Raw genomic sequence first — 24,273 nt, 5'->3', positions numbered from 1 at the left:
TGAAGCTGAGGCTCCAATACTTTGGCCACCTCATGAGAAGAGAAGACTCCCTGGAAAAGACCGTGATGTTGGGAAAGATGGAGGGGGGAAGGTAGGGGGCTCCATTTGCCGTTTCCCCATTGTAGCACAAGCATCTGGCCAGCAGGAGGAGCTGGAGGGTAGCTTTTCCCTGGCCTGTCGGACGCCAGGCCAGGAGGAAGGAGGAATGGGAATCTGGAGGGAGTCTTCTGGATGCTTCGCCCTCCCTCTTCCCCTGCGCAATCAGCCCTTCTCATCATGCTCCATTATCCTTGCAGCTGGGGGATCCGGGCACGCAGCACAGCAGATGGGGCCCGTCAATCTCCAGTAATTGAGACAAGAGAGATATTTATTGCCCGGCTGCCTGCTCAGCCCGGCCTTTGGCTCTGCACTGAGCCTGGGATCCTGCAACCAGCACGGGTGGAAGGAACGCACAGCCATGGCCACTTCGTCTTGCTTTTGACCTTGCCGTCCTTCCTGTTGCAGGAGCGCCTATGTCCTCCTCCTCCTCCCCTTAATATTTCACCACTATTGTTATGTATTATACGGTCACAGATCTGCAAAAACAGGGCATGCAGGGAATAAGACGTGAGCATTAAAACACACACTCAAAATACAGTGTGCTGCAAAGAATCAAACAGGCAAACATTTAAAATGCAATATAATACAAGAGAGAGAGAAATATGCAGACTGCAACTAGAACGAATGCAACTAGAATACAACTTGGGAGGCCTTTGAGCAGAGAAAAGGAAATTATTATTATTATTATTATTATTATTATTATTAATTATCCCACCCATTTGACATAGTATAAAAACACAACTAAACATCAAGCATTAGTTGTGTTTGTTTGTTTGTTTGTTTGATTGATTGATTGATTGATTGCCTCATATTCCCCATTTTTTATCCCAGAAACTCAAGGAGCAGACATAGTTTTCCAGCTCCTCATTTAATCCCCACAACAGCCCTCTAAAGTAGGTTAGGCTGAGAAGGATGAGCGGGGATCTGAATCCTTGACCTCTCAGGCCTTGCTGTTGACTTTTTAACCACCACAACCACACTTATTTATTTACTGATTTTGAAACCTTTCTTCTCCATCCCATTTTATCCTCACGACAACCCTGTGAGGTCGGTTGGGCTGAATGTGAATTAGCAGCACGTAGTCACCCAGCCAGCTTCAAGACAAACTGGGGGCGGCCGGGAGGGGAGGATTTGAACGCTGGTCTCTCCCAGATCCTAGGCCAGCACTCACAACTCTACACTGGCTCTCTCCAAAGCTCTATACACTAAGGAAATACAAAATGAGAAACACGTTGTTAAAAATCTAATGAAACAATACAAGCCTATAGTATTCCCCGCCTCCGTGGTCACTCAAGTGAAGTCACACACTTTGCCTTGCTCTGCCACGGATGTGGCCAAAGTGGACCTCCCTCTGGCCAGCCTGGATGAGAGAGGGGGGGAAATGAGCAGTGCTTAGGAAATGCTTCTCCGCTCTCTCTCCGAGTCTTTTTTTGGGTGTCAGGTGTCAAAGCCAAAAAATGTTCTGGAGACTCTCAGAACCTCCAGGGGTTATTCTGGCCTGCAGCCAAGGATGACTACGACTTCAGGATGGGCAGCGGCGGGGGCTCTTCCTAATCTTCAAGCAATTGCTTTCCCTCGCTGACTCATCGTCGCCGAGACAGCGAGAAAGAGAAAGATCTTTCTCTCGGTCACCTTCTCCTCACCAGCCGCCTTGATTCTGCCTCGCAGCCATCCCACGACAGTGGTACAGTGGTGCCCCGCAAGACGAATGCCTCGCAAGACGAAAAACTCACTAGACGAAAGGGTTTTCCGTTTTTTGAGCTGCTTCGCAAGACGAAAACGTCTTGCAAGTTTGTTTCCTTTTTCTTAACACCGTTAATACAGTTGCGTCTTGACTTCGAGGAGCAACTCATAGAACGCGGTGTGGTAGCCTTTTTTGAGGTTTTTGGTGATTTTTAAAGCTTTTCCAAAACTTTTCCGACACTGTGCTTCACAAGACGAAAAATTCGCTAGACGAAAAAAACTCGCGGAACAAATTAATTTCGGCACCACTGTACCTTGTTTCCTGAACTGCTTAGCTGTCAAACAAATCGGCTCCTGAACGCCGCAAACCCAGAAGTCAGTGTTCTGGTTTGCGAACGTTTTTCAGAAGCCCAATGTCCAACACGACTTCTGCTTCAGTGCAGGAAGTTCCTGCAGCCAATTGGAAGCCGCGCCTTGGTTTTCGAACCAAGGTACCACTGTGCTCAAATGCACTCCCATCTTCCTTGGCCATCCATCAGGCTGGCTGGGAATGATGGGAGTTGGAGTCTGCAATTCCTGGAAGGCGAGTGGAGGGGCCTTGATGGGAAGGTACAAAATGATGGAGAATGTGGGTTGGGTTTTTTTCCTCCCTCTCTCCATTCATTCCAACTGGTAGAGATCTGATGAAGCTGAATATTGGGAAATTCAGGACAGATAAAAGAAAGGGCTTCTTTAAACTGGGTGAACTGTGTGAACAAACCTGAGCCAGACGGAGCAATAATCTGACTTCTTCTTAGGCCTCTTCCTATGACATATCTTGTGTTGCCTGCCACCCCAATCTCCAAGCGGTGAGAGATTCTAAGGTTTCCAGGCACTTCCCCAGAGTTCGTGTTTCCCTTTGGAAATGTGGCACAGTGGAAACTGTGGTGTCTTTAGGATGTATGGTTTATTGGATACATCTATGCAACCTGAGCCTACGATGGAGAGGTTCACAGCATTCACACCCCAAGGTCCAGTTTCTTCTTCCATAGCCGCAGCCTTGGATTCAAGCAGAAATCAAAGCCTTGCTCTCTGCCTGTCTGCTTGCTGGTTTGTTCTCCAGCTTCCATAACAGCAAACTCTGCTCTCCAACTCAGGCATTGCCCTTCTTGCTATTTGGGAGTTGAGGAAAGGGCCTCATCCATTGGCCCCCCAGCACAGAGCTGCCTCTCATTTGCTTTCTTAATGGCCCATCACCCAGGTGATCACCTGAACACAGGAAGCTAGCCAGGCTTGATTTGCTTCTAACACATAATAGTAATAGTAATAATAATAATAATAATAATAATAATAATAATAATTTCTATTTATACCCCGCCCTCCCCCAGCCAAGACAGGGCTCAGGGCGGCTAACACCCGATATAAAAACAAATTGATTGAAATACAACTTAAAAACAAGATTAAAATACAACATTAAAATATTAAAATACAGCCTCATTTCAATGGAAACTCAAATTTTGGGGATGATAACGTCAAGTCTTCACCAAGGCTAACTTTCCAGACTGGTCCTACATGGGTCAGAAATACATACAGGGAACATATAGGAATATAGGTGACTGGCTCCCACAAACTCATAGCATCCCTGCCTGAAATGCTAGAAAGCAGCTGCCAGTCAGTGTAAACAGCACTGAGCCAGAGGAACCAATGCTCTGACTTGTTCTAAGGCAGCTCCCTATGACATACATACGAAAGACTCAGGTACTCCAGAGCCACTAAGGGGTGTGGCCTGCCCAGAGGGGTGTGGCTTGTAGAGAGTTGCAAGAACCAACTTTGGAAGATGAAGGTGAACGTTGGAAGATTTAAGCCGGGTAAAACAAAGCCCTTTTATGCAGGGCACTTAAACTATGGAACTCCCTCCCACAAGAGGCAACAATGGCTTCAAAAGAGGATTAGACAAATTCATAGAGGAAAAGGCCATTGATGGCTTTTAGTTCAGTCGGTAGAGCATGAGGCTCTTAATCTCAGGGCTATGGATTCAAGCCTCACATCGGGCAAAAGATTCCTGCAACACAGGGGGCTAGACTAGATGGCCCTTGGAGTCCCTTCCACCTCTACAATTCTATGGTTCTATGGTTATGAGAGGCCTGGCAGGCTGGATTTAGCTCTCAGGTTTCCCTACCTCTTTTAAGTAAGGCAGAGGAAGGAAGGGCAGAAAATACTCCCCAAACACATTCCCTCCACAGGTTGGCCTGTGCTTATTTTCAATTTGCGGAGATCAAACGCAGGCCTGGAAAGCCAGGATCCTGCTCAGCTCCGATGGGAATTGCTCTCCATCCCACCGCTCCCCTCCCTGGAAAAACACACAGGGCAGAAATGACAAATGCTGTCAGGACCTGGGCATCATTCATCAACAGTTCCTCTGGCCAAGAGTAATTTCCATTAATAGACCTCTGGAATTCCTCTCCCAAAATAGGCGTTTGTCTGTTGATAAGGGGCAGCTGGCGGCTCCAGCTCTCCACAGTCAAGAGGCTCCACAAAGCAGTTCGGGACGACTCCGGGACGCCTGGCCATGACAGAACGCCAAGTCCCCTTCACTTTCCTGCGCAGCCCCAGCTGGGATCCCTTCCGGGACTGGTACCGGGGCAGCCGCCTCTTTGACCAGTCCTTTGGGATGCCCCTCATCCCTGAGGACTGGTACAAGTGGCCTGCGGGGACTACCAGCTGGCCAGGCTACATCCGCCCTCTGGCCAGCACTAGCCCAGAGCCAGTGGCCGCCAGCCCAGCCGCCGCTGCCGCCGCTGCCAGCCCAGCTGCCAACCCAGCATACAGCAGGGCGTTGAGCCGCCAGCTCAGCAGCGGCATCTCTGAGATCCGGCAGACTTCCGAGAGCTGGAAAGTGGCCTTGGACGTCAACCATTTTGCACCCGAGGAGCTGGTGGTCAAAACAAAAGATGGCGTTGTGGAGATCACAGGTAAGTGCCATCCCTTGAGAGGCTGGGAGGGGGGCTTCAGGCCTGGAGGCAACCCTCAGTTGGGCTCCAGAGGACTCTCCCCAAGGCACACACCCTCCCTTCCCTCCTGTGGTGTAGTGATTAGAGTGTCGGACCTGGGTTCGAATCCCCACTCAGCCATGAAGCTCACTAGGTGACCTTGGGGGGAAGTCACGCAATCTCACCCTAACCAACCTCGCAGGGTTGTTGTTTGTATTACATGGGGGGCAGCGGGAACCCTCTATGCCGCCTGGAGCTCCTTGGAGGAATCTTATTAATGCAATCATTAATCCATCGATTGATGGCTGACTTGCTCAATGGATGAATAGATTTGCTGCATTTTTCTCCAAAGAGATCAAGGTAGCAAACTTGGTTCTTCCTCGTCTCAGTTAATTCCACAATGACGCTTTGAGGCAGCTTAGGCTTGAGGGGGCCCCAAGGTCATCCAATAAGTTTCTTCAGGGCTGGGCTGGGGTGGGGATTTCAGCCCTGGCCTCTCCCGGGTCCTAGCTAGACTGACACTCTGACCACTAGGCCACACTGGCTCTCTGCACTCTGAAGTATTTTTGCCTGGCTGGATTGTGTCCTTGAGCTCTGATAAGGCCATTGTGCCCTTTGCCTCAGGAGGCAAAATGTATTGGAGCTGCCCAGGCATCGTGTGTGTGTGTGTGTGTGTGTGTGTGTGTGTGTGTGTGTGTGATGAATGGACCAAAAAAAAGTTGTAGCTGAAAATAAGATAAGGCACCTTCTTTGCTTTCGGAAATAAAGGCAGGTGATGTGGAACTCAAAAATCTGCTGAGACTCCAATCCTGGAAAATGTGGAATCTTCCCAAGCCTCTAGGAGACTAGATCATGGAACTCATAGAACCACAAAACTGAAGAGTTGGAAGGGATACAAAGGGTCATCTAACCCCCTGCAAAAAAACAGGAATTCACAGCTAAAGAATAGTAATCCAGGTGGGGTCTGACCAAGGCAGAATAGAGCGGGACTATGACTTCCCTGGATCTGGACACTACACTTCTGTGGATGCAGCCTGGAATAGCATTAGCTTCTTTTGCTGCTGCATCACACGGTTGGCTCATGATCGGATTGTGGTCCACTAAGACTCCTAGATCCTTTTCGCCTGTACTGTTGCCAAGCCAGGTGCCCCCTATCTTCTGTTTGTGCAGCTGGTTCTTCCTGCCTTTTGTCTCAACTCTACTCAGGTGGCAGGTGGAGGGCTTGAATCTCCAGGTAGGCAAGGGGGTATTTAATAATAAAACACTTATTAAGGAAGCCATGTACACAGCTGCTGCCAGTCAGTGCAGGTACACTACAGTGATACCTTGGTTCATGAATGGCTTAGTTGTTGAACAAATTGGCTCCCAGGAATAAGTATTCCGGTTTGCGAATGCTTTTCGGAAGCTGAACATCTGATCTGACGCGGCTTCTGCTCAAGTGCCGGAAGCTCCTGCAAGCAATCAGAACCCACACCTTGGTTTTCGAGAACCACTGTACTAAGATGAACCAATGGTCTGACTTGGGAGAAGTCAGATCACTATGTTCCTATGGCACTGGAAATTCATGTTTTGCAGGACCCTAACCCTCTTCCTAGGGACGCGGGTAGCGCTGTGGGTTAAACCACGGAGACCAGGATTTGCCGATCAGAAGGTCGGCGGTTCAAATCCCCGTCACGGGGTGAGCTCCCGTTGCTCGGTCCCTGCTCCTGCCAACCTAGCAGTTTGAAAACACGTCAAAGTGCAAGTAGATAAATAGGTAGTGCTTCAGCGGGAAGGTAAACGGCGTTTCTGTGCGCTGCTCTGGTTCGCCAGAAGCGGCTTGGTCATGCTGGCCACATGACCCGGAAGCTGTACTCGGTCCCTCGGTCAGTAAAGCGAGATGAGCGCCGCAACCCCAGAGTCGGCCATGACTGGACCTAATGGACAGGGGTCCCTTTACGTTTAACCCTCTTCCTACAAGTGCCATCTGTCCTGTTTTTAATTCTGAATTCTAAATTGTTGTAGTGTGTCCAGAGACCTGCTGGTGAAGGATGGGTAATTAGAATTGTAGAATCATAGAACTGTAGAGTTGGAAGGGACCAGGAGAGTCTTTTAGTCCAGCCCTCTGCAATACAGGATTCTTTTACCCAAGCTGGGACTCGAACCCATAAGCCTGAGATCAAGAGCCTCATGCTCTACCGACTGAGATATTAAGTACTACTAATAATACAATTTGCTAGTTTTCTTTTTCTCTCCCTGTTGGGGGTGGGGAGATCATCCCCCCCACCTCATTTTCAGCCCAACGGTGGAGGGGAAAAGCTAATGCGATAAAGCCACATTAGTCAGTAACAGAAAATTGGGAGGGAGGGAGAGAAGGACTGGTCTTGTGACACCTTAAAAGCCACTGGGTTTCTTGTGCCAAATGCTTTTGTTTTTTTGAGGCGCATCGGGGCGATGAGCGCTCTGAGTCGGATCTCCCTATTTTTTCCCTCGGTGAGGCTCCTCCAATCAGAGGAGCCGGAAAGAACAAAGATGGGTGTGGCCCAAGAAGGCAGACAAAGGAGCACAGAGCTTGGGAGGTCCCTCCCCCCCTTCTCCCCCCCCCCCGCCAGCCAGCTGGGTTGCAGCTGCCACATTACACCCCTGATTAAAATCAATGAGATTGATCAGGTGCCAAGTTTGCGCCTTAGAGAATCGTGGGCAGAGGAGGAGCGGAGAGGAAGCCTGGAATCACAACCTTCCCCCCCCCAACCCCAGAGACACCCTTTCTTTCTTTTTCTTTCTTTTTTAATATTCAGAAATATGAACGGTTTATTTTGAGACAACAATAAACCTATTTAGCAAAACATTACTAAATAGGTGGAAATGAGAGAATTATACTATATTGGACATTTTGGCTATTACTAAAACGATCATTCTCCCCAAATTAACAGATTCCCCCTTGCTGCTACATGCAAGACACCCTTTCTGGGAAGCATTATTCCCCGTCCTTCCCTACCCCCTCAGCTGCTGGGTGCCTCTGAGCCCCTCCCCAAAATCTGCTGCCAGGCCATTCTGAATTATTCATGCTTTCACTCAGTCCCCACCCTCTCAGGAATTGGGATGGGATAAATGTGGCTCCCCCACCCATAGCTGTCAACTTTTCCTTTTCTTGCGAGGAATCCTATTCGGAATAAGGGAATTTCCCTTTTAAAAAAGGGAAAAGTTGACAGCTCAGCCCCCACCCCACTTCTCATGCTCTGTTGATACCGCAGCCGGCACCCATCCTTGTGGGGTCCCAGCCCCCCACCCAAATCTCAGTTCGTCGCCCTCTGAAATATTAATGGATGTATGCGGTCCATGGCTTAACATGTGGCCATGGCAACCAGCACAGCAGCAGGCAAGGGTGGGGAGGCAGGAACACAAGGAAGAGGGAATGGTTTGGTGTTGCAGTCAATTCTCGAAAAAATACGGCAGCAGTGAAGGTTGGTTGGTTGGTTAGTTGGTTTCTTCGGAGCTTTATACCAGGTCCAGGGTTCTCAGAGTGGCTGATGAAAATCAGCACTGAAACGGCCCCTGCTAGGCTGACCGTTTTAAAAAAGACACAGCACACGAGGAAAGGGGAGGAGGAGGGAGGAGGAGGGAAGCAAGCTCAAAGTTACAGCTGTTCATGCCATCCAGCCTAGAAGGCTCCCTCCCTTCTGGCGCCAACCGAAGGGCAAGAGGCATGCTGATGCTCGGGGTGACCAGTGATTTCCCTACAGATATTCATAGAATCATAGAACTGTAAATGATCCCTGAGGAACATCTAGTCCAACTCCCCTTGCAATGCAGGAGATTATACCTGCAGCCTTGGCATTATCAGCACCACGCTCTAACCAATTCATCCATGTTAAGCATTAAATATCTATTCTTTTTAAACATATGTCTCCCCCATCTTTAAAAAAAGGGGAAGGTGGTTTATGCCAAGTCTGAAACTTCACCCATTCAGTAGCAGGGATGAGAGGCAGAATTTGGTTCTGGTCATATTTAAAGGCCTACAGAGGTAATTCGTACTTTTTGAAGCAATCCACAAACCATATCAGGCCACCTTTTCAAATCTGAACGTCTCCAGATATTTCAGCACAGTTCTGCAGCCAAGTTATGTTTGCAGAAATGCATATGATTTTGGAAGAGTGGGTGTTACTAGGGTAAAGAAATGCATATACTTGGGCTAAACATACCTAAAAATGGATATATTCAGTGGGTGGGTGGGAACCATAGCGAACAGCATTCTGTTAGGGAAGATTACTTTGCAGGAATATGTATATTAGAGAAAGTTTCATCAATAAATCACTTATTATGCTGGAACAAACCCATTAAGACAGAAGAGAGAGTGAAAAATAACAACACTCAATGCAGCATTCATGTATTTTTAATACCATATGATGCACAGAGTAAGACACACACATATTTGAAACAGAATGTGCTACAAGGAGAAAACCTGAGATACAAAAAGCAGTTAAAATGAGAGTACCATTTTGCAAGGGCTTTGAGGAGAGAGGAGGAACTTGGTTATTAAATCATTTGTATCAGCCAAGAATTATTCCAAATACCAACTCCAGGGTTCTTCCCTCATACGGGGCAAAGGAGAGAAAATCCCATAGGTTTATGCATATTAAGAGAAATTCACATTAAAATACTGGTGGGTTTCCATGAGGAGGTTTTTTTAAAAAATAATAATAATTTAAGATTGGAAAAATGAGAACCTGAAACTGACATAGGCCTTTACAATCTGTGGCCTTTTGGACTGTCTCTGTGTCTTAGTGTTTTTGCTTGTTATTATGGTATGTATTCTTGTGTTTTCACTTTGCAAATTGCGCATTGCAAATCTTTGGATGAAGGGCAGTATAGAATATACCGGTAATAGTAGTAATAATAATAATATATTAATAATAATAACCCATCCTTAAGTAAGCGTGCATGCAGATGCCACAGGCTTCCCTTCCCTCTCCGCATGGCATTCTTGCCCAGTGTTTCTGACATGGAGGAAGCCAGGTGGCGGCTGCTGCTGCACCTTGCCAGTGGCTGGGCACTGGCCCTGCTGCTCCCCTCACGCCCTGCCCATCCCTGCCTCTTGGATTCTGCTTTGGCGAGGGTGCATGTGGCTTAAAACCCTGCAGGGGTGAGATAATGGCGGGGATGGTGGGTGGGATGCATTTTCCCATCTGCCTCAGGTGGCAAAATATCTTGAGCCAGACCTGTGAGAGAGACATGATTAGAATAGGGGTCCCTTCCAACTTTACAATTCCACGATCCTATGCTTCAGAATGCAGGTTGGCTAGAGCTGGTTGGGTGCATGGGGGAGAGATAAACGAATGTATTGGGGGATTTCCCCATCTCTTAAGGCAGTATCGATGTCCCCATGACAGTGGCGTGTTTTTTTCCAGGCAAGCATGAAGAAAGGCAGGATGATCATGGGTTCATCTCCAGATGTTTCACAAGAAAATACACGTAAGTAGCTGAACCAGTTGGCTGGGGAAGGAAGCGAAGCTTTTCAGGGTCTGAGGACAAGGAAGGCAGATCTGCTGCCCCACCAACCTCAATCTTGATTTTTTCCAAGCCTTTCTGCCATCTGTCTCTCATTGCCTTGCAAAGGAATTTGTCCAAACAGCTCAGCAGTCTCTTCTGCTGGATTCTAATCCTCATTGGGCACAGGACCACAGGCCTGGAAGAGACCCCCTGATATCATCCAGACTGACCCCCTCAAACCCATAACAATGTACTGCTTTGGGCAGCTCGCCTCATTCCACTCTCACTCTTCTCTGTTCCCTTCTACAGGCTGCCCCCTGGTATCGACCCTGCTGCAGTCCGCTCCTCCCTTTCCCCCGATGGCATGTTGACGATAGAGGCTCCTTTGCCCAAGCCGGCCATTCAGTCTGCTGAAATCCAGATCCCTGTCACCTTCGAGGCGCATGCCCAAATCACTCCGTCAGGAGCCAAGAAACCAGAAGAGGCTCCCAAGGTGTAATTGACGGGTGGGAGTTTACCACTCGGGTTTCGAAAACGGGCAAACCCTCCTGTATCCCTTTTTTTTGTAAAGACAGAGACCTCTGCAACAGCGCCACAAATAAAGTTGTGTTTTTTTAAAACCCCATGTATGGTTTTTGATTTATTTATTTTGAATCGTCTTGTTTTTGTGTTTGGGGTCATGGTGGGAGTCGGCCGATTAACGGGCATCCATGTGGACTAAGAATCAAGGCCTTCAAAACAGACAGTCAGATGCAATGGACATATAAAAATAATTATCATTAACAAGTAAATGTTTCAAAGCACGCAAAACCAAGCATACAGATTTGATGCACATCAGCACCCCACAGTTTAGTCCTTTTCAGAAGACATCTGAATGCAACCCTCTATTGGGAAATTTTTAATGTCTAATGCCTTACACTTTTTAATGTGCTGTAACCCACCCAGAGTGGCTGGGGAAAGTAAGCCAGGTGGGTGGGGTATAAATAATAAAATTTGTTGTTGTTGTTGTTGTTCTCCTTCTCCTTCTCCTTCTCCTCTTCTTGGGTAATGCATCAATGACCAACCCCATTCATAAGTACTGGTCATCCCTAGCTGGGTTGCACAGTTGCTAGGCAACCCCTCCAGGGAGCAGGCCCACTCTCTACAACTCAGTGCGTTTACTGTCCACCAGCGGCTCAAACCCTTTTCCATGCTCACAGGGAATTCTTTCCATGTAAGGAAACCATAATGTGGGAAATGAACCAGAAACCCACCAGGCTGAATGGAGCTCACCAGCTACATATAAGACCAGCAGAAAGGGGGCAAGGAAGGGTTTAAGGCCAGCCAGAATTGGCCAGCTGTGGCTAGCAAGTGGCTGCAGTTGGCTTCCACAATCCTGCCCAAGATGGATCTCAGTCTTTCTTTGTTATGTACTAAGCTTGGATCCTAGAACAATAGGCAGGTAGGATCCTAGAATGCAACAACTGATTGGCTTGCAGGAAAAGACCAATCAGGCTCCAGGAGCGAAGCAGTCAGCCAATCAGACGGGACTCATTGTGTAAATAATGTATATAAAAGCATGAGGTTTAGGGGGCAATTCAATCACTGTTTTACAAGCTGCAACAAAGAGCATGAAATCACTACAGGACTCTGAGTATATTTCATTGTTCTTTGCCCTCTTCTTCCCAGCACACCTTACTAAAGACTCTCTTTTCCTGTCTCTTCACCCCCAGTTACCCTGGTAACCTTCTGTCTGCCCAGGCCAAAGAATTCTTCTTACATGGGGCATCGACACCTTTTCTTGTGTTCATGTCTCCATCCCAGGTGTAGCCCTGGCTTGGAAAGGAAGCTTACCCTGTTTTCCCCCACTAGCCTGCAATTTCCCCTTCAGTACTCCAAATAATCAAAATATGACCATTTATTAATTTCAAGGGTTTAGCCCCCCACCCCCAGTCTATAACAATATATTGGTGTGAGGGAAGGGAAATTTTTTATTCAGTTTGTACTAAAAAGGCAAATCTACCAGATTTGCACTTTCCGGAACAATATGTCAACAATACAGTGGTACCTCGGGTTAAGTACTTAATTCGTTCCGGAGGTCCGTTCTTAACCTGAAACTGTTCTTAACCTGAAGCACCACTTTAGCTAATGGGGCCTCCTGCTGCCGCAGCGTTGCCGGAGCACGATTTCTGTACTGAAGCACTATTTCTGGGTTAGTGGAGTCTGTAACCTGAAGCGTATGTAACCTGAAGCGTATGTAACCCAAGCTACCACTATATGTCCACATTTCTCCATATTTTGCCATGCAGTTCTCCTGCTAAGTAATTTCTGCAAATGTGTGTAAGGTGCATTTGAAAGTGAACCTGCCCCCCCCAAAAAAAACCACCAAAGCTAAAAAGCATTATATTAGGGGAAATGTATATCTTAGAGGACGCAAAATATGGTCTGAAGCTCAACATCAAAAAAACGAAGATGGTCCCATCACCTCCTGGCAAATCACCACTGGTCCCATCACCTCCTGGCAAATAGAAGGGGAAGAAATGGAGGCAGTGAGAGTTTTTTACTTTTTTACTTTTTTGGGCTCCATGATCACTGCAGATGGTGACAGCAGTCACGAGATTAAAAGACGCCTGCTCCTTGGGAGAAAGGCGATGGCAAACCTAGACAGCATCTTAAAAAGCAGAGACATCACCTTACCAACAAAGGTCCGTATAGTTAAAGCTATGGTTTTCTCAGTAGTGATGTATGGAAGTGAGAGCTGGACCATCAAGAAGGCTGATCGCCGAAGAATTGATGCTTTTGAATTATGGTGCTGGAAGAGACTCTTGAGAGTCCCATGGATTGCAAGAAGATCAAACCTATCCATTCTTAAGGAAATCAGCCCTGAGTGCTCACTGGAAGGACAGATCGTGAAGCTGAGGCTCCAGTACTTTGGCCACCTCATGAGAAGAGAAGACTCCCTGGAAAAGACCCTGATGTTGGGAAAGATGGAGGGCACAAGGAGAAGGGGACGACAGAGGATGAGATGGTTGGACAGTGCTCTCGAAGCTACGAACATGAGTTTGACCAAACTGCGGGAGGCGGTGGAAGACAGGAGTGCCTGGCATGCTCTGGTCCATGGGGTCACGAAGAGTCGGACACGACTAAATGACTAAACAACAACAACAACAACAACATATCTTAGGGGAAAAGACCCATTTCCAATTCTGGAAAAAAGGTGGTGGCCAGAAGAGAATGAAAAATTAAAAAATAGAAGGAATGCATTTGTCTGCACAGGTGAAACGGGAGTTGCGCAGAGACATTCCTCTGTGGCCATCAGAGCTGGAGGTTTCAAAGCCCCTGACACAGAGTATTTCGATAGCGACAGCTGGAAATTTTAAAATCGCAGGCAGATGTCACCTCGCAGTCAAGCATTGTGAGTGCACATCAACGTAGCTGGTGCAATCAAGTTGCAGACGGTCCCCCAGGAGCCCCTGACCAGGCTGGGGAGGGAGGCAGAGTGGGAGAAGCAGGCCAGCGATGAAGGTGAGGCCTTATATGGTCAGAGCTGCTGCAAAGGCACAGAAGAGCCTCTCTGTATGCTTAGGGGGGTGCGAGGCAGGGGAGAGAACAAAGCCAGCAGCCCAGGGCACCAAGATTAAGAACGAAGATCCTAAGGAGAACCAACTGGATCAGGTCAATGGTCCATCTAGCCTCACAGTGGCCAGCCAGATGGCTCAATGGGAAATCCGCAAGCAGGACCTGAACACTAAAAGCACTTTCGTCCCTCCTGTGGATTCCAGCAACTGGCATTCGGAAGCATTGCTGCTTTCACCATCCTGTGTCTTGAGGGTTAAGAGCTACAGTAAACAGTGGCGTAGCATGGGTTGCCAGTGCCCCGGGGCAAGGCAAATATTGTACCCTCAACCCATGGTTCCTGCCAGGGCAGGGCAGCGGCAATGTTAGTGGGGAGGGGTCTTCCCAGCAGGGAGAGGGAAGCTGGGCAGGGGACAGTGACAGCGGCCGTATATTTTATCATTATTATTTACAGTGGTACCTCAGGTTAAGTACTTAATTCGTTCCAGAGGTCTGTTCTTAACCTGAAACTGTTCTTAACTTGAAGCACCACTTTAGCTAATGGGGCCTCCTGCCGCCACCACGCCGCCGGAGCCCGATTTCTGTACTTATCCTGAAGCAAAGTTCTTAACCTGAAGCACTATTTCTGGGTTAGCGGAGTGTGTAACCTGAAGCATATGTAACCCGAGGTACCACTGTATTTCATTGCTTTTCTACACCACTTGATTGTTGTAGTTTTTTTAAAAAAAACCTCAAAGCAGTTTTACTTTTGAAATTCTGAACCCTCTATGCTACACCACTGGTTCAGAACCCCAGTTGCACAGGAGATGAAGCCTCCTAGCTCCTAATGACTGACCAGGAAAGGAGATCTTGGGTTCATAGTTGGTGGGTCATTGAAGATGTCGGCCCAGCTGTGGAAAAGGCAAATTCCATGCTAGGGATAATTGGGAATGGAACTGAAATGAAGGCTGCCAGGTTCGGAATGCGGTTATACAAATCCACTACATTTTTGGAGTGCTGTGTACCGTTCTGGTCGCCTCACCTCAAAAAGGAGTTGGAAAAGGTTCAGAAAAGGGCCACCCAAATGATGGAGCAACTTCTCTATGGGGAAAGATTGCAGAGTTTGGGACTTTTAAGTTCAGAGAAAAGGTGAGTAAGAGCCTTCATGGTGAAGGTTTATGGAAAAAGTGGGTAGAGGAAAAGTTTTTTCCCCCTCCCTCTTTCATAACACCAGAGCTTATGGACATCCCATGAAGGCGAATGTTGGAAAGTTCAAGCCAGACAGAAGAAAGGCCTTCTTCACACAGCGCATAGTTAAACTGTGGAACTTGCTTCTTCAGGAAACAGTGGTGGCCCCTTAAAAGAGGACTGGACAAGTTATTGGAGGAGAAGGCTATCAATATGGCTATCAGCCATGACGGCTATGCTCTGACTCCAAGATCAGAGGACACAATGATTCTGAATATTGGTTGCTAGAAATCGCAGGAAGGTAAAGTGCTCTTGAATTCAAATCCTGCTTGTGGGTTTCCCACAGGCATGTTTGTTCACTGCGAGAATAGGATGCTGGACACAACAGGCCATTGGTAAAATTTGCATAAAAATGCACATCTTAGTGAAAACAACATACGGAAATGCATTACAGTACAGAAAATTGATCTGCAAAAACTAAAATGCTGGTGCATATTCTTGTTTTTTTAATGAAATCAGAAATTGATGTGGAGGTGCAGAGAACTGAACTTTGGACAGGAAAAACAAAAACCTGAGAGAAATAATACAGAAAGGTTTGCATATCCTTAGCAGCAGCCCTGCATAAGCATGAGAGGCCAGGGTTGAAATCCCCACAAAGCTATAAAGCTCACTGGGCCAGTCACTGCCTCTCAACCTGGCTTACCTCACAGGGCTATTGTGATGATGAACTGAGGAGGGGAGAGAACCATGTGTGCCACGTCAAGTTCTTTGGGGGGAAGAAAGGATGGGATGTAAATGCCATCAACCAACCAATTCAAAAAGTAAATAATTGCTTTCACCTATCCAATAACGGTTTGGCATTTTCCAGGGCTTGAATTATTTCAAGGCGGTGGTTGCAGAGCAGTGCGTCCTCTTTATTTTCCTAATACCCTACTCTTTACTGGAGTGTTGTTGGGGGGGGTTGTTTGGGGGTTTCGAAATGTCACCGCTGAAAACTTTAATCTGACATAGCCGCATTGTTTGCGCACAAAGCGCATGCTTGTTTTCTTTCATTCAGAGGGTCTGTATGTGTGTGTTGGGGATGTTCGCACTTGTCCGGATAAGAAAGGAGAATGAATTGCCATTGTGTTAGTTTATTGTGTCATTTACTGCCTTGTGTCAGGTGTGGGGGAGGGGGGGATGTGTCCTTTTAAAGGGCAGGCGGGGAGGAGAAAAGAAACCGGGAGGAAAGTATCCCGCCCAGAGAAATCCGCACATGCTGTCTGTAGTGCTCTCTGTGACGGCAAGGCAATGGTTGTTAGGCCGGCCCAGAGACGCAAAACTGCATCTCTTGGGCTCGTTGCTAAGCAACAGTGGAGGCTTCTGGGTAGCCGCTGTTCCTGATGAGATGCAGTTAAGAGATCTTTATATCATACCCTACAACACTTCTCCAATGAAAACAGTGACGTCCTACTCCATAAGAATATTAATAATTTTATTATTTATACCCCCGCCCCTCCTCATGTGACAGGCTTGCCCCCAGGCACTCTGGGCTGCTTCCAACCTATATGAAAACATAATGAAACACCAAACATTTTTTAAAAACTTCCCTATACAGGGCTGCCTTCAGATGTCTTCTGAAAGTTGTCAAGTTTCTTATCTCTTCGGCTCGGGGGTCGCATAATTCCATACCCTCCCAAAAATTCTCTGGTGTGTTACCGGAAAAATCCGAGGGCTCCCTTGGACAAAACAAAGACACCAACCAGGATAACTTGGAGCAAAACAGCAGCCTGTAGGCTTGGCCTTTATTGAACTGTTGCAACAGGGTGCTCCCCTCACTTGCAGGAGAGAGGAAAGACCCAGAAAGATGGTGTGCAAGACCTTATAAAAACTTTTGAAATTCCCATCCTCTAGGTCAAGCCCACCCCCAGAAACATCATGCATACATTACAGAAAGGAGGGGTTGAGGGAGGAGTTGTGGTGGTAACCTGAGTGTCCTGTCACCTGGCTGGTTCCTCCTTTCCCCCTCCCCATGAGTCACTTCCAGGAGACAAAGGGGAGTTGGCAGTTTCCTGCCCCCAGAGGGAAGGTCTGATCATTGTCCTTTGTTTCAGTCCATGCTGAATCCACTCCCATATGCAAGTTCTTTGTGATCTTGATGGTCTTCTGTCTAGGACCATCAGGATTGGCATAGCAACTGGGCAGGGCTCCTGTGGATGTGCTGGGATGGTGAAGGGATTATGGCTGGCCTGTATCAAACCTTCCCCGTTTTGTAGTCCTTCCTTCATGGAGACAAATAAAAGTGGAACAGTGCATATCCGATGTATGGTTGATTTTTCTATGAATTTATAACAGAAGCGTGGTGTATGTAGTGTGTGAGTGTGTGTGAAGTTTGTACAAACTGAATGATTGGGGTGGGGGGCTCCTGCTACAGTTGAAAATAGGGGCATCCTAAGGAAAAGTGGGGGCGGGACGTTGCAGGATCAAATCGGAAACCTGGACGGCTTCTGTGAATCCGGGACTGTCCCTGGAAAACAGGGACACTTGGAGGGACTGTATATCCTATGTAAGGAGGTCTGCACATAACTAGCAAACCTCTCTGCGTGAGGTCCCCATGCAGTGCAGAGTTAAACTATGGAACTCACTCCTGCAGGAGAAATAAGGCTTGGTGGCCACTAGCCATGGCGGCTGTGCTGCCTCTACAGTTGGAGGCAACTATGCTTTTGAATACCAGTTGCTGGAAATGAGGGAGAGTGCTCTTGTGTTCGAATCCTGCTTGCTGCTTTCCCACAGGCATCCGGTTGGCCCCTGAGAGAACAGGATGTGGATTAAACAGGCCACTGGCCTGATCCATCAGGAACTCTGATTTTTTTTATTCCTTGAACCAGGAAGCTTGCAAGAGCCATGGGATTTCACCCCTTATTTCCCCCAAATAAGCCATATTTAGAGGGGGGGGGAGAGAACTTGGCTCTGCTCCACATCTGCTTAAAGCCACATTTTCCTTTGTGCCGCGGGAGGCCCTCTGCACATGCTTAGGGGCCCGCTGTTCAAGGAGTGCCTCTTCAAATTTGCAGGCCCCTCGGGGCTCACCAGGAGTATCTTTGCCCCCAAATCACACTGTCTCCAGATGCTCATCTCGGGACGCACTTCCCGGCTTCCGAAAGCCGCCTCTTAATTTCAGAAGTCCAGATGGTGGACTTAGCTGGGGTGTTTTGACCCGGCGGGCCTTAACACAGGATGTGACTGACGGCCTGGGCTTGACCCAGCTGCAGTTACATAAAGCCCCACATGCATGCAGCAGGCACAGGAAAAGATGTGTGAACTCTTTCCTCCTCCTCTTCCTCCCCCCTCTCCCCAAATCCTTCTGCCACAAGGCTCTCCCTCCCTCCCCAATTCGTTCCAGCCTTAGCAACAGACTGGTGATTTGGCAGCCAGCTGCTAGCTCCCTCTCCCTCATTGGCTGCCTAGATTGCGCAGGGATTGGCCACAAGCGATGTGTGCGAGTGTGCTTGCACACTGGGAATTGTGTGTCAGGCCCAGAACAAAGGGCGTGGCAGGCTGGGAGGCTGCTGCAATTGCGGTCCTCCTCGTCCCAATGCAGATTTCCGAGGGATCAGGCCGGACTCCGGAGCTGCCGCGCTGCACCACAGATGTGGCGCAGAGCAGGATGTGCCCCTCTGGGGGAGGAGGGCGGGCGAACCAGCAGAAAAAGCTTGGCTGCGGTTCTGTCTGTGCTCTCTCGCTCTCCAGCACTTCACAGATGGAAACAGGAATATTCCTCTGTGCTGGTAACAGCTGAAGGCTCTTTTCTGACAGCCCAGATGATGGTCCTTGCTTGCCCAGCAAAGCTCCTGCGCTGGACCAGTTTTTAAAGGACAAGTGTCCTTTGCACACTTGGGCAAGGAGGAAGGAAGGAAGGAAGGAAGGAAGGAAGGAAGGAAGGAAGGAAGGAAGGAAGGAAATCTGGGCTGCATCTGTCCCTTTGACAGCACCTAGACAGGCTAGTGGAGCTCTTCCAGGACAGGGCCATAAACTGCATCGCCTACCAATTGTAGAATTGATGGGCTGGAAGGAACTCCAAGGGTCATCTAGTCCAACCCCCTGCAATGCAGGAATTGCAGCTAAATAATCCCTGACAGATGGCCATCCAACTCCCATTTTAAAATCCTCCAATGAAGGGCATTCTGCTACCTTCCTTTCCATGGTCACACAGCTTTACTTACCCTCAGAAAGTTCTTCCCGTGCGTCAATTTGCTCTTCAGGTACAGATATATCAGCCAGTTTAAAAGTTTGAGCTTTTTTTTATTTTAAAGAATTTATTGAAGTGAATCAAACAAATCAATAAAGGTAAAAGGTGAAGGTAAAGGACTCCTGGATGGTTAAGTCCATTTGACTATGGGGTGCGGCGCTTCAGGCCAAGGGAGCCGGCATTTGTCCACAGACAGCTTTCTGGGTCATGTGGCCAGCATGACTAAACCGCTTCTGACACAATGGGACACAGTGATAGAAGCCAGAGTGCACAGAAATGCCGTTTACCTTCCCACCACAGTGGTACCTATTTATCTACTTGCACTGGTGTGCTTTCGAACTGCTAGGTTGGCAGGAGCTGGGACAGAGCAACGGGAGCTCACTCTGTTGCAGGGATTCGAACCGCTGACCTTCTGATCAGCAAGCCCAAGAGGCTCGGTGGTTTAGACCACAGCGCCATCTGCTCCCTTTTTAAACAAATCAATACAATAAAAACAATGGAAGTGCCCAAAAAGCAGCACAGTACAGTCATACCTCAGGTTACAGATGCTTCAGGTTGTGTTTTTTCGGGTTGCGGACCACCAAAACCCGAAAGTATCGGAACAGGTTACTTCCGGGCTTTGGCAGTCGCGCATGCGCAGAAGCGCTAAATCGTGCTTTGCGCATGCGCAGAAGCGCAACCCCCGTGTGCGCAGAGGTGCTGCTGCGGGTTGCGAACGCCGTGGGTTGCGAACGTGCATCCCGCACAGATCACATTCACAACCCAAATATCCACTGTATATGCAGGACTTAATATTAGGCGTGTGTTTCTTTATTGCGCTTATAACCCACCTTCCCCCACAATGAGCTCACGGTGGTGCACATGACTCTCCTCCTCTCTTCCCCCCCCACCCGACAACAACCCTTTGAGGTAGGCATGGTTGAGCAGAAGTGAGTGTCCCAAGGTCACCCAATGAGCTTCATGGCTGAGTAGGGATTCAAATCCTGGTCTCTCCCAGGTCCTGGTCTGACACTCTGACCACTCAAGTCCATTAAGAAAGTACTGATTTGTACGTCGTACTGTAGGGAATGAGTTCTGTGTGTCTGCATTTGCTGTAGACAAGATAAAATCCCACCAAAAAGCATACAATTTATCAGGGTCCTCCAAGCCTCTGCCATTATATAATTTATTAGTCTCCCCCAACTTATTATTATTATTATTTATTGAATTTATATACCACCCGATACCCTGATGCTAAACTCCACATATTTTTTATACCAAAGGAAAAGTTGCATGTCCTGTAAGGTTTTCCGTTTTGGGGGGCAACTGAGGTCCTGGCAGCTCCCATCATCCTGTTAAGAGTGCTGAAACCTTGCAGCTGATCATCCCATGTATTTAGCAAACAGAAATTGGAATGGGGTGTTTGAGTGCTTTGACCATTGCTTGACAAACCATTATCCAGAATTTGAATACCTGTGGGCAGAAAAGGGGTCTCTTTTTCCACAGCTAAAACACTGGCATCGCAGATTGTAACCCCGAGCTCATTAGACCTAACAAATTCCAATTTACGGCCTGGTGCAGGCAGCAAAAAAGAGGATGGGGAGTTTGTTGAGTGCCTTTGCCAGCTGATCAGCCTGTGACACCTGGCTGATTAGTTTTTAATCCTCTAGGTAAATGTAAAGGGACCAGTAGTGGCTGACTCTGGGGTTGTGCGCTCATCTCTCTTTATTGGCTGAGGGAGCCGGCGTACAGCTTCCGGGTCATGTGGCCAGCATGACTAAGCAGCTACTCACGAACTAGAGCAGCGCACGGAAACGCCGTTTACCTTCCCCCTGGAGCAGTACCTATTTATCTACTTGCACTTTGACGTGCTTTTGAACTGCTAGGATGGCAAGAGCTGAGACTGAGCAACGGGAGCTCACCCCGTCGCGGGGATTTGAACAGCCAACCTTCTGATCGGCAAGTCCTAGGCTCTGTGGTTTAACCCACAGTGCCACCAGCGTCCCTCTAGGCCAGTTGCTTCTAGGCCAGTTGCCAAATGGGAGGGTGGGGAAGCAGTTCCCTTCACCATCTGATTTCCTCATGCCTGTTATTTTATTTTTAATAGTTGACATGTGTGTGCTTTTAATGCTTTGCTGATTCGATAGCTCAGTTGTTGATGTCAAATCCAAATATTAGAAGGTTGGATGGAGTCTCTTTCCAGCAACTCCTGCAGCCAAGCTGCCAAATGGACACATTACTCTGCTTTCCTTTGGACCACAAGGCCAAGAGGGGTGGGGTCTTGTTTTCTGTGCAGCCCCGGACCTACATAGACACTGCTGGCCAGGCTTGCACCCGAGGAGGTAACCTCTGTGCTGCTAACGCAGTAGATCAGTTACCAGCTCACTCTCTGCAGGACAGAGGTGCGCTCGAGGGTGCCATACCAGTAACAGCCTGTAGGTGGCAGCGCCGCCGAGCAGACGCCAGGCGGGGATTGGAAGCTGCAGCAGCAGCAGCAGCCGGCAGCTCCCTTGCCGCGCAGGAGAGGTGAAGGGGGCGAAGTGCGCCTGCGCAGCTGGGAGGGAGGGGGATTTCTGCATTGCAGCGAGGTCCGTTTTGCAAGAAATCGGGGGTCGGGGGTCGGAAGGACCCCATGTAAAGTGAGGCACGGAAAAGGAGCTGGCAGCAAGCCTCAGATCCCAGGACAAGCACACCCATCTCCCCATGGTGATATCATTAATTAAATTTATTTTTTGGCGGTCCTGTCTGTAACAAGAGGCAGAAACCCAACAGGTGTAGCTTTCCTCTCCATGCGATTCCGAGCTCTGTGTGTGTGATGGCACGGAAAGCGCTTCTGCAAAGAATCTCCCTCTCCCTCTCCCTTTTTATCCCTCCCAACAGCACTGCGAAGGACGTTCAGCTGGGTGACAGTGACTGGCCAAAGATCAGTAAGTCAATTTTCATGGTTAAGTGCTCCTAGTTCTACACCTTATTAGCCGATTCAGAAGAGGATCAAATGCTGGCAGAAGTCCCCAACAGCATGTAACACCTGTGCTCAGAGACCAGGAGTCATATAACACTTGTTCCATGTTTGTAAGAAATCAAACTTCTAGTCTGGCGGCACCCACAGTTTGGAATTCCCTGCCTATTGAAATCATCAAGGTGCCTTCACTCTGTTTGGCACCTGCTAAAAACATTTTTCTTTAGGGCAAGCTGACCCAGATATGTAGAATGTTGGCATGTGTCATAATCTGGTTTTTAGCTTATCGCTGACTGTCTTTTGAACGTTTTAAAGAGTTCCTTTTAACAGTTTATTATTATTTTTGTAAACCCAATTTGAAGTTTTTCCTTACAACCAGACAGTATATAAAGTTTATATACTGCATTCTCAACATCTGCCCAGCGAAGGAGATCCCACCTTTCGGAACTGCTTCTAGCTCTAATTCATTTCCAGCCTTTCTGGTGCTTAAAGACAGCCATCATGTCATTCCTTAAATCTTTGCTTCTCCAGGAGGAGTGCAGCCAGTTCTTTCAACTGACCTCATTGAACATGTTATAATAGAACGCTAGAGTTGGAAGGGATCTCGAGGGTAATCCAGTCCAACCCTCTGCAATGCAGGAATCTCAACTAGATCTTTCATGACAGATGGCCACCCAACCTCTGCTTAAAAGCTTCCAATGAAGGAGAATCCATCACCTTCCAAGGGAGCTCATTCCACTGTCAAACGGCTCTTACCAGTTCGTCCTCATGTTTAGTCAGAGCCTCCTTTCTTGTAACTTTAAGTCACTGGTTCAAGACCTACCCTCCAGAGCAGAGGAAACGAAGAGAAAACAAAGCAGTTTCCCAGACTTCTGCCTACCCCAGTTATCTTCCAACAGTGGCAAGCTGGTACCCATTAGGACTCGTACGATGGAAGACCAGCAGTATGAGAGCCAACAACAGGCTCCCTGATGGGTTGTAAGAAGACAGGGCGGGCAGGGGCTGGCTGAGGGCGGATTGAGACTGGGGGCGTAGGGCCCCATTTTCCTTAATGGCTCAGCCTCCACCTGTCCAGTTTCTCAATACCCTTCCGAAAACATGGTGCCAACAACTGGACATTGTACTCCCAACTCTAGCCTGACTGGTGCAGAATTGGCCAGAACTATGACTTTTCACGATGTAGACACTTGGTTTAATGAGGACCATCGGTTGCCTTTAACTCAGTTAATCTGTGAAGCATATCCAGATGTTGTTGGACTCTGACTCCCATCATCCATAGTGAGTGCAGCCCCTGGGAATGCACAATGGGAGTTGTGATCCTGCAGTACCTCAACCTTTACCAGTGCTTCAGCACATATAAACTTCAGAAGCGCCTATGATGCTGGAAGACTTACATGTTTCCAGAAATACAGGCACATCCTATAAGAGTTTACCAGGGGTGTGTGGGGAGAGAAGGCACCTGTGCTGTGAATTCAAGCTTTTGAATGGGTTGTGACTAACATATGCAGCTGCACCCTGGCATTTTGCTTAGCCCGTGCTGCAGAAATGGTGAGTCGCCATTTTTTTAAAGTCTCTCTGTGCAGCAGCAATCATAAGACTGTAAGACAATCCTGGCTGCTGGATCAGACCAGGAGCCAGAACTGTGCCTTGACTCACTGGCTCTGCAAAGGAGACAACCGGGAGTGGAAAGTTTACACTTCACAGCCCCAGAATGGAAAACTAAAAACAGAAATCCATGGCCCTTGGGTGCCCTCTCAAGAGGTTTCCCCAGAGACATTCCTCATTAAAGCTCAGATCTGATAGAGAACAGGGGCAGGAAATCTGTAGACTCTAATTTCAATCAGCCTCCAGCTTGCACAGGGAAGACTGAAGGCAGACCACCCCTCTGAAACCTGCTCTGGCTTTGGTGCACATCAAGCCTGTGCATAGAGACCCACAAAACCTTTAAGGGAGGGGTGGGCATCTGTGGCCCTCCAGATGTTGTTGAATTACAACTCCCATCATCCCCAAGCACTGGCGTTGAGAGCCCAACCACATCTACAGAGAGCCATGGCGTGAGAAGCGAGCCAGCAGTAAATCACACTGTGCAAATTGGAGTGAAATCTTTATTAGCAAAGACATGATCGACACAGGAATGTCAGGCCTAATGAGCCCAGCAACTTAGT

General features: G+C 48.1%; 1 protein-coding gene across 1 annotated transcript; it reads left to right on the top strand.

Annotated features, from left to right (window-relative positions):
• Positions 1–4,272: 4,272 nt before the first annotated feature.
• Positions 4,273–10,845, top strand: HSPB1 (heat shock protein family B (small) member 1). Its single transcript, XM_082201623.1, has 3 exons — positions 4,273–4,733; positions 10,139–10,202; positions 10,530–10,845. Exons 1-3 carry the CDS (start codon positions 4,331–4,333, stop codon positions 10,717–10,719), a joined length of 657 nt encoding a protein of 218 aa, XP_082057749.1. The 5' UTR covers positions 4,273–4,330; the 3' UTR covers positions 10,720–10,845.
• The last annotated feature ends 13,428 nt before the right edge of the window (positions 10,846–24,273 follow it).

Source organism: Podarcis vaucheri (genome assembly GCF_965113315.1).
Source record: "Podarcis vaucheri genome assembly, chromosome: 15".
NCBI lineage: Eukaryota > Metazoa > Chordata > Lepidosauria > Squamata > Lacertidae > Podarcis > Podarcis vaucheri.
Note: the sequence above shows the minus strand (reverse complement) of the source record. Positions and strands in the feature narration are given on the sequence as shown.

Excerpts from the sequence above, each read along its gene's own strand:
- HSPB1 (XM_082201623.1), top strand. The coding sequence starts at position 4,331 with ATGACAGAACGCCAAGTCCCCTTCACTTTCCTGCGCAGCCCCAGCTGG. Across the intron at positions 4,734-10,138 it reads TGGCGTTGTGGAGATCACAG|GCAAGCATGAAGAAAGGCAG; the intron begins GTAAGTGCCATC and ends GTTTTTTTCCAG. Across the intron at positions 10,203-10,529 it reads TGTTTCACAAGAAAATACAC|GCTGCCCCCTGGTATCGACC; the intron begins GTAAGTAGCTGA and ends TCCCTTCTACAG.